Genomic DNA, 14,660 nt, shown 5'->3' with positions numbered 1-14,660 from the left:
CCCCTCCCTCAAGAAACAAAACACTGGGTTAGCAATGTGAATTTTCAAGTTTTTTAAAATTAATTTTTAAAAATATTTATTTTCCCTTTTGTTGCCCTTGTTTTTTTATTGTTGTTGTTGTTATTGATGTCGTTGTTATATAGGACAGAGAGAAACGGAGAGAGAAGGGGAAGACAGTGAGGGGGAGAGAAAGACAGACACTTGTAGACCTGCTTTACCGCCTGTGAAGCGACTCCTCTGCAGGTGGGGACCTTGGGGTTTGAACCCGGGTTCTTATGCTGGTCCTTGAGCTTCGCACGTGCCACGTGTGCTTAACCTGCTGTGCTACCGCTGGACTCCTGAGTTTTCAAGTTCCTTTCTGATTTCACTACCATACTTTCCGTAACAGAATATATTCAAACCTATCAGCAGGTTTTTTTTTTTTTTCTCTATTGAGATTTATGGTTTACAGTCGACAGTAGGATGTATTAATAGGTACATGTGTAACATTTCTCTGTTTTCTGCAGAAAGTTCAATTCATCCAGGCAGGGTTTACCTGATCGTGCACCCCACGAATTCATTTGCCTGGTTGTCACAGCCCGGCAGCCTGGAAAAGCCAGAGCACCAGTGATTTATTTTTTATTTATCTATTTATTTATTTTTATAAACCAGAGCACTGCTCAGCTCTGGCTTATGGTGGTGCAGGAGATTGACCCTGGGACTTCAGAGTCTCAGGCATGAGTCTGTTTGCATAGCCATTATGGTATCTCCTTCACCTAAAAATATATTTATTATTGGGTAGAGACAAATTGAGAGGGGAGGAGGAGATAGGAAAGAGACAGAAGACACCAGCAACCCTGCGTCACAGTTCGAGAAGCTTCCTTCCTGAAGTTGGGGACCAGGTGCTTGAACCCAGACTCTTGAACACTGTAACGTGTAGAGGACTGATTTCATTCAAGGATTGACCACGGTCCCTAGGCTCAAGCATGCGCAATGGATGGAGTCCCTAGCATGCGCGCGAAGCTCGGCCGCGTCCGCTTATGATTGGCTGTTTTGGCGTAGTCCCACCCACCGGAACGCGTTGTTGGATGTTGATTGGGCGCCTCTGCCCGGGCCTGCTGCGGCGGGGTGGGGGTTGGGCTAAGGGAAGGGGGGCGGGAAACCGCGTGGTGGGTGCGGGGTGGCAGTGGTCCTGTCGGCGGGTTGTTTAGAGAGCTGGAGAAATGGCGGTGCAGCCCAAGGACACGTTGCAGCTGGAGGGCGCGGCGGAGGCCGGCTTCGTGCTTTTCTTCCAGGGCATGCCGGAGAAGCCGAGCACCACGGTGCGCCTGTTCGACCGCGGTGACTTCTATTCGGTGCACGGCGAGGACGCCCTGCTGGCCGCCCGGGAGGTGTTCAAGACGCAGGGGGTGGTCAAGCACCTGGGGCGGGCAGGTGAGTCCGCGGGGCGCGGTGGGCAGGGGCCACGGCCTCCACCGAGTCTAAACCCCGGCAGTGGCGCCGCCTTGCGGGGTTCTGGAGTCCTGGGCCGTGCGGGCCCCGCCCCTCGCCCTCCCTCACCTCCGCTTCCCGCGCGCCCAGCACCTGCGGGGGCGACACTTCCCGGACCCTTTCCTTATCCCCTGCATCACCCTGCTCGGTTTCCACTGTTGGTCCAAGTTGTGATTTGGGTTTTCTGGCTGTCCCGACGTTCCTACCGCCACTCACCCAGTGTCAGCGCCTCCTGGCGTGGCTGAGCCCAGGCTCTAACACACACACACACACACACACACACACACATCTGTGTGTGTGTGTGAGCGCGCGTGTATGTGTTTTTGGGGAAAAGACCTCACACATGCAAGATTCCATTGCTTTAGTGACAGCTTTTTTAGTTCAGATAGAGGAGGAAACTTTTTTTTTTCTTCTGTTAGTCTTTATACTTACTTGTAATTGATACTTGTAAATAGCATAACCTTTTTATTTTAATTAATTAATTAATTTATTTTCTTTTTCACCAGAGCACTGCTCAGCTCTGGTTTATGGTGGTGTAGGGGATTGAACCTGGGACTTTGGAGCCTCAGACATGAGTCTCTTTGCATAACCATTATGCTATTTACCCCGCCCCTTTAAAAATTTTTATTTTTTTTGTATAGACACTGTCAGAAATCAAGAGGGAAGAGGGTGGGTAGAGAGGAAGAGAGACAGATACCTGCAGCCCTGCTTCATCGCTTGTGAAGCATTATCCGTGCAGGTGGGACCTGGGGACTTGAACCCAGGTCCTTGCATATTGTAACATGTGCTGCCAACCAGGTGCGCCACCACCGGCCCCAGCATAATCTTTTTTAAAAGTTTATTTTGGATGGGGAGACACCTGCAGCACTGCTTCACGGCTCATGAAACTTCCCCTGCAGATGGGGACCAGAGCTGGGGTGCTCGCTCACCGAGACGGGTGCCACTACCCAGCCTTTTACTTGGTGTCATCTATTGTTACATTTAGGTTAAATCTTACAAAAGATCTCGAATTATCAGAATATATATATATATATATATATATATATATATATTTTTTTTTTTTTTTTTTTTTTTTAACAAGGTCACTGCTCAGCTTTGGTTTAGGGTGATGCTGGGGTAATGGAAGAGCCTCAGGTTTGAAAGCCATTTGCATAACTATTATGCTGTTTCTCCAGCCCCTGAATTACTGTGTGAGCAGTAATCACAGCACTGCACAGCTCTGGTTTGTGTAGAGGATTTAACCTGGGACCTTTGATGCCTCAGGTGTGAAAGGCTCTTTGCACAACCATTTTGCTGTGTGGGTGTGTGTGGGTATTCCTGTTACTGTGAATAATTGATGTTCCTTATATAACATGAAAATTGAGTTTTGATTCTCCTTGATGGTGTGGTTTTTTTTTTTTTTTTTTAAGTCTATTTTATAAAGAAACTGGTATTGGCAAGTCACAGCTCAGTGAGACTATTTTATGTCTAAGGTAAGTTATCAGAATTGGCACTATTGACATTTTGGATTAAATTATTAGTGTGAAGGTCTCAAAATGTCTGTTGAACAACATTCTTCGTTCTCCTCATTACATTCCCTTAGTACTCCTTCCTCTCCAGCTGAGACAATCCAGATTTTTTCTAACATCACTAACATCACCCTCAGTTGAGAACCAATGACCTAAGGTGAAGAGCAGGAAGTGTGAACATTTTATGTTCCTCTTCCCTCTTTTGGATGGGGTGTTTTTTTGTTTTCTTTTAATTGCTGAGTTTGGTGAGCTATTTATATACAATGCATAGAAATACAGTGGTCCAGGAGGTGGTGAAGTGCATAAAGCACTGGATTCTCAAGCATAAGGTTCTGAGTTCAACCCCTGGAAGCACATGTACCGGAGTGATGTCTGATTTTTTTTTTTTTTTTTTTAAATAACCAGAGCACTGCTCAGCTTTGGCTTATGGTGGGACAGGGGATTGAATTTGGGATTTTGGAGCCTCAGGCATGAGAGTCTTTTTGCATAACTGTTGCGCTACCTACCCCTTCCCGATGTCTGGTTCTTTCTCTATCTTATTCACAAATAAAATCTTTAAAAAAAAAAAAAGAGAGAAGTAAGTTTACCAACAACCCAGTGTTTTGGTTATTAGCTTTTTGTCTGATGTATGGCAGGTAAAGATCTCCCATTCTGTAAGGAGTCTCTCTGGATTGAGGTTCCTTTTGCTGTGTAGAAGCTTTTCAATTTGTTGTAGTCCCATTGTTTTTTTTTTTGTTGTTGTTGCTGTTGTTGTTTTCCTTGTGATTGCACTTGGGTCATTGAAGATGCCTCTAAAACTTAGATTGAAAAGGGTTCTTCCAATGTTTTTCTCTAGATATTGGGTGGTTTCTGTTCTAACATCCAAACTTGATCCACTTGGAGTTTGTTTTTATGTATGGTGAAATGTGGTTGTTTTGCTCCTGCATATTTCAACACAGTTTCCTCAACACCGTTTGTTGAAGAGACTTTCCTTTCTCTAATGTTTTGGCCCCCCTTTTCAAAAATTAGATGTCTATAGGTGTGAGGGTTTATTTCTGGCAGATCTATTCCACTGGTTGGTGTGTCTATTTTTGTTTCAATATCAGACAGTTTTGGTAACAGTGGTCCTTTAATAATAGTCTGATACCTGGAATGTGATTTATCTTATTTATTTATTTATTTATTTATTTATTATAATTATTATTTTACCAGAGCACTGCTTAGTTCTCCTTTATGGCGGTGTGGTGTTGGTGGTAGGGATTGAACCTGCCTGTGATCTAGAGCCTCAGGCATGAGAATTAGTGTAACCATTATGCTATCTCCTCTGTCCTTGACACTTCTTTTCTTCTTTTTTCTCAAGATTGCTTTATTCTGGGTATTTTCTGCTTTTGTTCTCAACAGTGAGTCATCACTCCTGTGAGAACATCATATATCAGAAATGACAGTAATAACAAATGATGGGTGTAAAGGAACCCTCCTGCATTGCTGGTGGGAATATAAATGGTGCAACCCTGTGGGGAGCAGCCTGGAGAACTCTCAGAAGGCTAGACATGGACCTCCCTTATGACCCAGCAATTCCTCTCCTAGGGATATATATATCTTAAGGAAACACACTCATTCCAAAAGATCTGTGTACAGTGCAATTTGTTCATACTAGCTCAAACTTGGAAGCAACCTAGGTGTCCAACAATAGATGAGTAGTTAAGAAGGTTGTGGTATATACACAGTGGAATACTACTCAGCTCTTTAGAATGGTGGACTCACCTCATCTTGGATGGAGCTTGAAGGAATCATGTTAAGTGAGATAAACTAGAAAGAGAAGGATGAATATGAGAAACAGGAACAGAATGAGGAAACACAAAGTAGAACTTGGACTGGACTTTGTGTATTGCACTAATGCAAAGGATTCTGGGAAGGGAGGGACCTGGTGTGGGATGGGGTAGGGCTTTGGAGTCCTGGTATATGGTGATAGAAAAGGACATGGGCTGGGGATGAGAGTTTTGTAGATACCTGTCATTGGAAAATGAGAAATTTTACCCACATGCATTTTTTTTTTTTTTTTTTTTTTGGAACCAGAGCATTACTTATAGCTCTGGACTATGGTGGTGCACAGATTTTTTTTTTTTTTAACCAGAACACTGCTTAGCTCTGGTTTATGTTGGGGCAGGGAATTGAACCTGGAACTGAGGAGCCTGAGGCATTAGAGTCTCTTTGCATAACCATTATGCTATGTACCTCTGCCCCATGCCAACAATTGTACTGTAAACCATCAAACCCCCTCCAGTTAAAAAAAATTGTGTTGACAAGTCGAACCTGAAATGGAATTGGAGTATTACACCAAAGTAAAAGACTCTGGGGTGGGTGGGTGGGTGGGGAGAATACAGGTCCATGAAAGATGATGAATGACATAGTGGGGGTTGTATTGTTAAATGGGAATCTGGGGAATGTTATGCATGTACAAACTATTGTATTTACTGTTGAATGTAAAACATTAATTCCCCAATAAAGAAATAAATTATTTAAAAAAAATAACAACAACGGTAAACAACAAGGGCAACAAAAGGAAAAAATAGCCTCTAGGAGCAGTGGATTCACAGTGCAGGCATGGAGCCCCAGCAATAACCCTGGAGACGAAAGAAAGAAAGAAAGAAAGAAAGAAAGAAAGAAAGAAAGAAAGAGAAAGAAAGAAAGAAAGAGAGAGAAGAAAATAAACAGGTTGGGGGTATGGATCAACCTCCCAACATTCATGTCCAACACAGAAGCAATTACAGAAGCCAGAACTCCCACCTTTTGTACACCATAAAGATCTTTGGTCCATACTCCTAGAGGGATAAACAACAGGGAAGCTTCCAGTGGAGGGAATGGGGCATAGAACTCTGGTGGAACTGTATGAAATTGTACCCCCCAAAAAAAAAAATTGTGTTGAGTGGATAAAGTGGTTTGTCAGAAAAGCCATGACGTATTTTTATGTTTTTCTTTTTTGTACATTTTTTTCCCTTTTGTTGTCCTTGTTTAACGTCATTGTTATTATTATAGTTGTTATTGCTGTCATTGTTGTTGGATGGGACAGAGAGAAATGGAGATAGGAAGGGAAGACAGAGGGAGAGAGAAAGATACCTGCAGACCTGCTTTATCGCCTGTGAAGCGAACTTCCTGCAGGTGGGAAGCTGGGACTCAAACAGGGATTTTTTTTTTTTTTTTTTTGCCTCCAGGGTTATCGCTGGGGCTCGGTGCTCTGAGTCCACTGCTCCTGGAGGACATTTTTTTCCCTTTTGTTGCCATTGTTGTTTATCGGTGTTGTTGTTACCCAAACAGGGATTCTGATGCTGGTCAGGGCGCTTTCCACCATGTGCTATGCCACCACCTGGCTCCCTTTTATGTTTTTCTTTGCAAAATTCATTCATACATTAATTTACAGATGTATAATTTTTTAAACATACTAGACCCATGATTATACATTATGGATAGTATTGTTAATTGAAACTGCCATTCCTGAATTAGGTCATTAGGATTGATAATGTAGGGGATAGCCTCAGAGAGGTAAGATTTAGGTCAATTTTCAGATGCCTGACAGAATTCTTACCTAGTATTTATATCTAATGAATTGATATAAGAAATAACTGAGGTGGTGTGGGAGCTGACGCAGTGGATAAAGCATTGGATTCTCAGCCATGACATCCCGAGTTCAATTTCCAGCAGCACATGTGCCAGAGTGGTGCCTGGTTCTTTCTCTCTGCCTATCTTTCTCATGGATAAACAATTTCTTTCGTTTTTTCTTTTTTAAAAGATATTTATTTATTAGTGAGAAAAATAGGAGCGAGAGAAAGAACCAGAGATTACTATGGTAAATGTGCTGCTGGGGATAGAACTCAGGACCTCATGCTTGAAAGTCCAACGCTTTATCCACTTGCCATCTCCCAGATCACAAGCAAATTATTAAAAAAAAAAACTGGGAATAATCTCAGCTTATTTTTTAAATTTACATATTTTATTGGCTAGGACAGAGAGAAGTTATGGGGGGATGAGAGAGAGAGATACCTGCATACCTGCTTCACAGCTTGTGAAGTGACCTCCTGTGGGTGGGGAGCTGGGCACTCAAACCTGGTATCTTTGCGCAAGTCCTTGCATTTAGTACTATGTGCGCTTAACCCAGTGTGCTACCGGCCGGCCCCCTGTTTATTAGCAGAGCACTTTATTATTTTTATTATATTTATACTTTTTATTAGCTTTGGTTTTTGGGGGACTGAACCAGGGACTTTGGATCTTCAGGCACAATGAAAGTCTGTTTGCATTATATTATGTACCCCCCCATCACAGCATTAAGATCACACGTAGTCTTCGATAAAATCCAGTTTCATAATTTTTTCTAGAGAACTTGAGAGGGAAGGGGAGATAGACAGGGAGAGGGAGTTGGGCAGTAGTGCAGCGGGTTAAGCGCACGTGGCTCAAAGCGCGAGGGCTGGCATAAGCATCCTGGTTCCGGCTTAAGGATCCTGGTTCGAGCCCTGGGCTCCCCACCTATAGGGGAATCCCTTCACAGGCGGTGATGCAGATCTGAAGGTGTCTGTCTTTCTCTCCCCCTCTGTCTTCCCCTCTCTCCATTTCTCTCTGTCATATCTAACAATGACTACAATAACTACAACAACAGTGAAAAACAAAAGGGAAAATAAATAAATATATATATATATAAAGACAGGGAGAAAGGGTGCCACTTGTAGTACTGCTTCTCCCTGCAAGTGGGGATCTAGGACTTGAACTTAGATCTTTGTGAATGCTAATTTTTTTTTTTTTGCCTCCAGGGTTATTGCTGGGGCTCAGTGCCTGCACTATGAATCTACTGCTCCTGGAGGCTATTCTTCCCATTTTGTTGCCCTTGTTGTAGTTGTTATTGTTGTCATAGTTGTTGTTGGATAGGACAGAGAGAAATGGAGAGAAGAGGGGAAAGTAGAGGGGGAGAGAAAGATAGACACCTGCAGTCCTGCTTCACCATTTGCAAAGCAACTTCTTGTAGGTGGGTAGCAGGGGCTTGAACCGGGGATCCTTCCACGGGTCCTTGCGCTTTGTGCCACCTGCCCTTAACCTGCTTAACCCGCTGTGCTACCATCCAACTCCCTGCTAATGTGTTCTTAACCTGGTGTGTCACCTCCTGGCCACCTAGTTTCAGAATTTTATCTTTTTTTTGTCTCCAGGGTTATTGCTGACTGTATTACGAATCCACTGCTCCTGGTGGCCATCCTTTTTTGTTGTTGTTGTTATTGTTGTTGCTGCTATTGTTGGATAGGACAGAAAAATTGAGAGAGAAGGGGAAGACATAGAGGGAGAGAAACAGACACCTTGAGACCTGCTTCACCACTTGGGAAGTGACCAACAGCCGGCCCCCCCCCCCCCCCCCCCCCCCCCCCGCAGGTGGGGAAGCCTGGGATCCATGCACTTCAGCTTTATGTGTGCTTAACCCAGTGTGCTACCTCCTGCCCCCCAGGATTTTATCTTTTAATGTCTATTTGGGGGTGGGGGTATAGCATAATGGTTATGCAAATAGACTCATGCCTGAGGCTCCAAAGTCTCAGGTTCAAGCTCCCACATCACCATAAGCCAGAGCTGATCAGTGCTGTGGTAAAAAGAAACAAACACAAACAACACATATTTGGAGGATGAAGCACATGCAGGGTTACTCATGCAGCATTGTTAAAATAGCAAAAGCTAGAAACAAACTATGTATCTGTCAGTAAGGGAAATTATAGAGTATTCTTACAGTTACTGGAATGTTTGCAGCTGTGAATTGAAAAACTGGAATACTTTCATATGTATTAAAGTTTTTTTTTAATATTTATGCATTCCCTTTTGTTACCTTTGTTTTATTGTTGTAGTTATTATTGTTGTTGTTATTGGATAGGACAGAGAAATGGAGAGAGGAGGGGAAGACAGGGGGAGAGAGACACCTGCAGACCTGCTTCACCGCTTGTGAAGTGACTCCCCTGCAGGTGGGGAGCTGGGGGCTGGAACCGGGATCCTTATGCCAGTCCTTGCACTTAGCACCACCTGCTCTTAACCCACTGTGCTACCGCCTGACTCCCCATATGTATTATAGTTTAAAAAAAAGATAAAGGGGAGTCGGGCAGAGGGTTAAAAGAGCACATGGTGCGAAGTGCAAGGACTGACATAAGGATCCCTGTTCGAGCCCCTGGCTCCCTACCTGCAGGGGAGTCGCTTCACAGGTGGTGAAGCAGGTCTGCAGGTGTCTTTCTCCCTCTCTGTCTTCCCCTCCCCTCTCCATTTCTCTCTGTCTTATCTAACAACGACGACATCAATAACTACAACAATAAAAAACAAGGGCAACAAAAAGGAAAATAAATATAAAAAAATAAAAAACAAAGAACTAAGTAAAAAACAAATACAAATAATAAAAAATAAATAAAAAACATAAAGAACTGTATACGTTTTATGAAAGGACAAAGGTAGTACTTAGTATATATCAGTGTACATAGGCTATAGTTGGACGTATTCTAAGAACCATTAACACTAGGATAGTAAACTGTATGTGTAGGTTGCAGTGGCAAAAGGGAAGTTTTTTTTAATATATATTATTTATTATTGGATAGAGACAGAGAAATTGAGAGGGGAAGGCAGCTGGAGAGGGAGACAGATACTTGTAGCCCTGTTTCACCACTCCTGACGTTTCCCCCCAGCAGGTCAGGACCAGAGGCTTAAACTTGGATCCTTGTGCAAGGCGAAGTCTTTTGTGTTGAATCTTTTTATTTATTTTAAATATTTATTCCCTTTTGTTGCCCTTGTTTTATTGTTGTAGTTATTATTATTATTGATGTCATTGTTGGATAGGACAGAGAGAAATGGAGAGAGGAGGGGAAGACAGAGAGGGGAGAGAAAGACAGACACCTGCAGACCTGCTTCACTGCTTGTGAAGCAACTCCACTGTAGGTGGGGAGTTGGGGGCTCGAACCTGGATCCTTTGTGCCAGTTCTTTCGCTTTGTGCCACCTGCGCTTAACCTGCTGCGCCATGCCCGACTCCCATGTTGAATCTTTTTAAACTTGAATTATGTGAATTTGTTCCCTAGGGTATTTTGCTGTGAATCTTAACTAATTATTTTTTTGTATTTATTTATTTATTTATTTTAAATTACATTTACTTAATTTTGGATAGAGACATGAGTTGAGAGACGAGGGGAAGACAGAAAGGGAGAGAGACAGAGAGGAATTAAAAGGGGGGAGATAGAGAAGAAGAGAGACAGAGATACCCACAGCCCTGCTTCACCACTAGTGAAGCTTCCCCCTGCAGCTGGGGGCTGGGGCTTGAACCTGGGTCCTTGCACACTGTAATGTGAACACTTAATCAGGTGTTGCCACCACCTGGCCCCTAAATTTTTAATAATATTTATTTTCCCCTTTGTTGCCCTTATTGTTATTGATGTCGTTGTTGTTAGATAGGACAAAGATGGAGAGAGGAGGGGAAGACAGAAGGAGTAAGATAGACACCTGCAGACCTGCTTCACCGCCTGTGAAGCGACTCTCCTGCAGGTGGGGAGCCGTGGCCTGGAACTGGGATCCTTAGACCGGTCACCTGACTCCCAACTAATTATTTTTATAGACCTTTTGGGAAAAAAAGTCAATTCTACACAAATGTTATGCAGTGATTCCATAAAATTTATTGACTTTTGGAAAATAAGGACAAGTTAGGTCAACTGTAGATGTATTTAATTTTTCTTTAGTTTTCATATCTCTTCATGAATTTTTATTTTGATGGGAAGACTCCATAGAAGCAGGAGGGTGTGTTTATTCATAATTTTAGACTTCACATACTTGAGATCTTCAGACATAAGATTTTGGTGCTTGTTGAACAACATCTTATTGGAGAAATTACTCAAAGAACAATAGAATGTGGGGAATCAGTGTTAAGTAGTGAACACTTACTAATTCAAATCTATAACTTTTTTTTATCTATAATTTTTTTGTTTTGTTAATGTGTTTCCCTAGGAGGAAAGACTCTGGAGAGTGTTGTGCTTAGTAAAATGAATTTTGAGTCTTTTGTGAAAAATCTTCTTCTAGTTCGTCAGTATAGAGTTGAAGTTTATAAGAATAAAGCTGGAAACAAAGCCTCTAAAGAGAATGACTGGTATTTGGCATTTAAGGTAATTATCTTAAATAAGTTTTTTTTTTTTTAGTAGAAAAAGATAAAACTGAATTTATGTTGTAGTTTAATAATCAACCTGTGATAGTGAATGCTTAAGGGAAACATCAATATTCTTTAGCTTGTGAATTTTGAAACCACTGTTCAGTAGCAATCCTGAAATTCAGTAAGTACTTATCAGAAAATGAATATGAAGTGACTGGCCTGTGTCAAACCTGGCTAAGTGCACATTTTACCAAGCATGATCCTCACTGGCAGGGGGGAAGCTTCAGGAGCAATGAAGCAGGTCTGTAGGTGTCTCTGTCTCTTTCCCTCTTACTTTTCAGTTTTTCTCTGTCTCTACCCAATAATAAATAAATAAAATTAAGGAGCTGGGTGGTGGCACTCCTGGTTGAGTGCACATATTACCCTATACAAGGACCTGAGTTTGAACCCCCGGACCCTACCAGCAGGACTGGGTAATGGCGCACTTGACTGAGCACATTTATTACAATGCTTAAGGACACAGATTTAAGCCCCCAGTCCCCACCTGCAGGAAGAAAGCTCCCGTGGGGAAACAGCACTGTAGGTGTCTTTGTCTCTCCCTCTCTCTATATCCTCCTCTTGATTTCTAGTTCTCTATCAAATAAAATAAGATAATAAAAAAGAAGAATAAAAAAGGTTCACTGATGGCATGTTTCAAATTACTTCAAGAAAATAACGTTATTTTTTAAATAACTATCTTCCTTTTTGGTCTATAAGGTCATGATTTCATTTCTAGCACCTACACAGAATAGGTTCTCAGTAAATGCTGAGTTAAATTGATGATTAAAGTCTTGGGTGGGTGAGATTTGTCCCCCCCCCCCACACACACACCCTTATGGTGATCAGTTTTGGCTTATGGTGATGTCGGTTTGAACCTGGGACCCCTGGTGCTTCAGATATGAAAGTTTGCTGTGTAAACAGCTATGCTAGTTCCCTGACCCCTGAGGTTGATTCTTCCCCCCCCTTTTTTTTTTAATTTAATTTTTTTTTGCCTCCAGGGCCATTGCTGAGGCTCGGTGCCTGCATCATGAATTCACTGCTCCTGGAGACCACCTTTCCCATATTTTTGTTGTTGTTGTTAGATAGGACAGAGAGAAATTAAGAGAGGAGGGGCAGGAAGTACCCCTCTACAGGTGGGGAGCTGGGGGCTCGAACTGGGATCCTTACTCCAGTCCTTGCGCTTCTTTGTACCACATGCGCTTAAACTGCTGTGCCACCACCATCCGGCACACCTACACCTGTTACTACTTCTCAGTGTCTTTTCCTTTTTTTTTTCTTTTTTCTTTTTCTCTTTTCTCTCTCAGATAAAAGAAATAGTGCCTGGCTTCCTCTGGTGTTTTCCAGGTTTACTTCCCTTTTAGTAATAGTATTAAAAACAGGTTCCTGGTGGAATTGGGTTCAGACCCTGGAGCCTCAAGCATGAAAGTCTTTTTGCAGGGGCCAGGCAGTAGCACAGCAGGTTAAGGGCACATGGGACAAAGTGCAAGGATCGGAATAAGGATCCCGCCCCCTCCCCCCCCAGGAGAGTCACTTCACAAGTGTCTTCCTCTTCCCCTCTCTTGTCTTCCCCATCTCTCTTCATTTCTCTCTGTCCTATCCAACAACAACAGAAATGGCAACAATAACATTAACAACAGTTACAACAAGGGTAAGAAGGGCAACACAATGAGAAAAATGGCCTCCAGGAGCAGTGGATTGGTGCAGGCACCAATCCCCAGCAATAACCCTAGAGGCAAAAAAAAAGAAAAAAGAAAGTCTTTTTGCATAACCATTATGCTATCTCCCTGCCCACTAGTAACTGTTTAAAGTATGTCGAAGAATTTAATATTTTTTATTTTTGTTTAGGCTTCTCCAGGAAATCTTGCTCAGTTTGAAGACATTCTCTTTGGTAACAATGATATGTCAACTTCTATTGGTGTTGTGGGTGTTAAAATGTCTACAGTGGATGGTCAAAGACAAATTGGAATTGGGTATGTCGACTCCATACAGAGAAAGCTTGGACTGTGTGAGTTTCCTGATAATGATCAGTTTTCCAATCTGGAGGCTCTACTGATTCAAATTGGACCAAAAGAATGTGTTTTACCAGGAGGAGAGACTGCTGGAGACATGGCGAAGTTGAGGCAGGTAAAGGAATCAACTTCTGTTTTATTATGAAAAACATCTTGATGTTTATCTTTGCAGAAACTTTGTGCCTTTAACAGGACTCCAGAGCAAGCTGTTTCTTGTTCAGCCTCAAATTATTTCTTCTTCCCTTCCCTCTCTCCTTTGTAAAAGAGTAACAGGGCCAACCTGAGAGTGTTAACTGTTAATAAAAAATCCTGCTTTCACAGTTAGGGTGTGATACAGGGCCTTAAAAAAACAAAACAAAACTGAATTTATCAAATAAAAAGATGAAACTTTTCTTTTTGATTGAGTAGAACTTTATTTAGCCTCTTATTTTATCAACGGACTATCATTCTGCTCTGGCATATGTGATGTAGCACATCAAGCCTGGGTCCTGTGCATGCAAATCCTGTGCTCTGTTTAGTCACTGTTGTGATATATATATATTTCTGATATGCATTTATTTATTTTCTTATTTACTTGTCTTTTTAAATTTTGGCTGGCCCTTTCTTCCTTTCTCCCCTCTTTCTCCCTGCCTGCCTGTACTCCACCTCTTTGGGCTGACTTTTTCAGGTAAAGATAGGGGTGGGAGATGGGCATGGGGAAAGGAACCACAGTAATGAAGCACCAAAGCTTTCTTCAGTGTGTTAGGGGCCAGGCCAACTTTTTTTTCTCTTTCCTTCCCTTTTTTTCTTTCTTACGTTTTTGACAGGCAAATAGGGACGGGGAGAGGGAAGGATTGAAAGGAAGATATCTGCAGCACTAATCCATTGCTCATGAAGCTTCCCCTCTGTAGGTGGGGACTGGCGGCTTCAACCCAGGCCCTTATGCATGGTGATATGTGGGCTGCTGCCCAGCCTCCCAATTTTGCTGTTTCTTGAGGGGTGTGGTATGCCCCCACAGATTCCTTTTGGGTGTGTGGATACCAAATACCATGAGAATTGCTTGAGAGATAACAAATCTATAGTGGGAATTTTTTGGTACAGATAGTATCTAAGCAACTTTTTTTAAAAAAAAATACTCCCTTTTGTTGCCCTTGTTTTTATTGTTATAGTTATTATTGATGTCGTTGTTGGATAGGACAGAGAGAAATGGAGAGAGGAGGGAAAGATAGGGAGGTGGAGAGAAAGACACCTGCAGACCTGCTTCACTGCTTGTGAGGTGACTCCCCTACAGGTGGGTACAAGTTTTAATAATTGTGTTAAGGTTTTTTTTTTCCCTTGTGCCTCCAGGGTTATTGCTGGGGTTTGGTACCTGCACCATGAATCCACTGCTCCTGGAGGCCATTTTTTTCCATTTTTGTTGCCCTTGTTGCCATTGTTGTTACTGTTGCCATTGCTGTTGTTGTTGGATAGAACATGGAGAAAGTAGAGGAAGACTGGGAGAGAAAGATAGACACCTGCAGACTTGCTTCACCACTTGTGAAGTGACC

General features: G+C 42.5%; 1 protein-coding gene across 1 annotated transcript in view; it reads left to right on the top strand.

The window, feature by feature from the left end:
- Positions 1-1,134: 1,134 nt before the first annotated feature.
- MSH2 (mutS homolog 2) overlaps positions 1,135-14,660 on the top strand; it is a 77,510-nt gene continuing 63,984 nt past the window's right edge. The window contains exons 1-3 of the mRNA XM_007534266.3: positions 1,135-1,413; positions 10,948-11,102; positions 12,971-13,249. Of these exons, the coding sequence (XP_007534328.1) occupies positions 1,203-1,413; positions 10,948-11,102; positions 12,971-13,249 (645 nt within the window). The 5' untranslated portion in view covers positions 1,135-1,202. The remainder of the gene's footprint in view (positions 1,414-10,947; positions 11,103-12,970; positions 13,250-14,660) is intronic.

This window comes from Erinaceus europaeus, chromosome 3 (assembly GCF_950295315.1).
Source record: "Erinaceus europaeus chromosome 3, mEriEur2.1, whole genome shotgun sequence".
Lineage (NCBI taxonomy): Eukaryota > Metazoa > Chordata > Mammalia > Eulipotyphla > Erinaceidae > Erinaceus > Erinaceus europaeus.
This window is presented reverse-complemented; position numbering and strand designations above follow the sequence as displayed.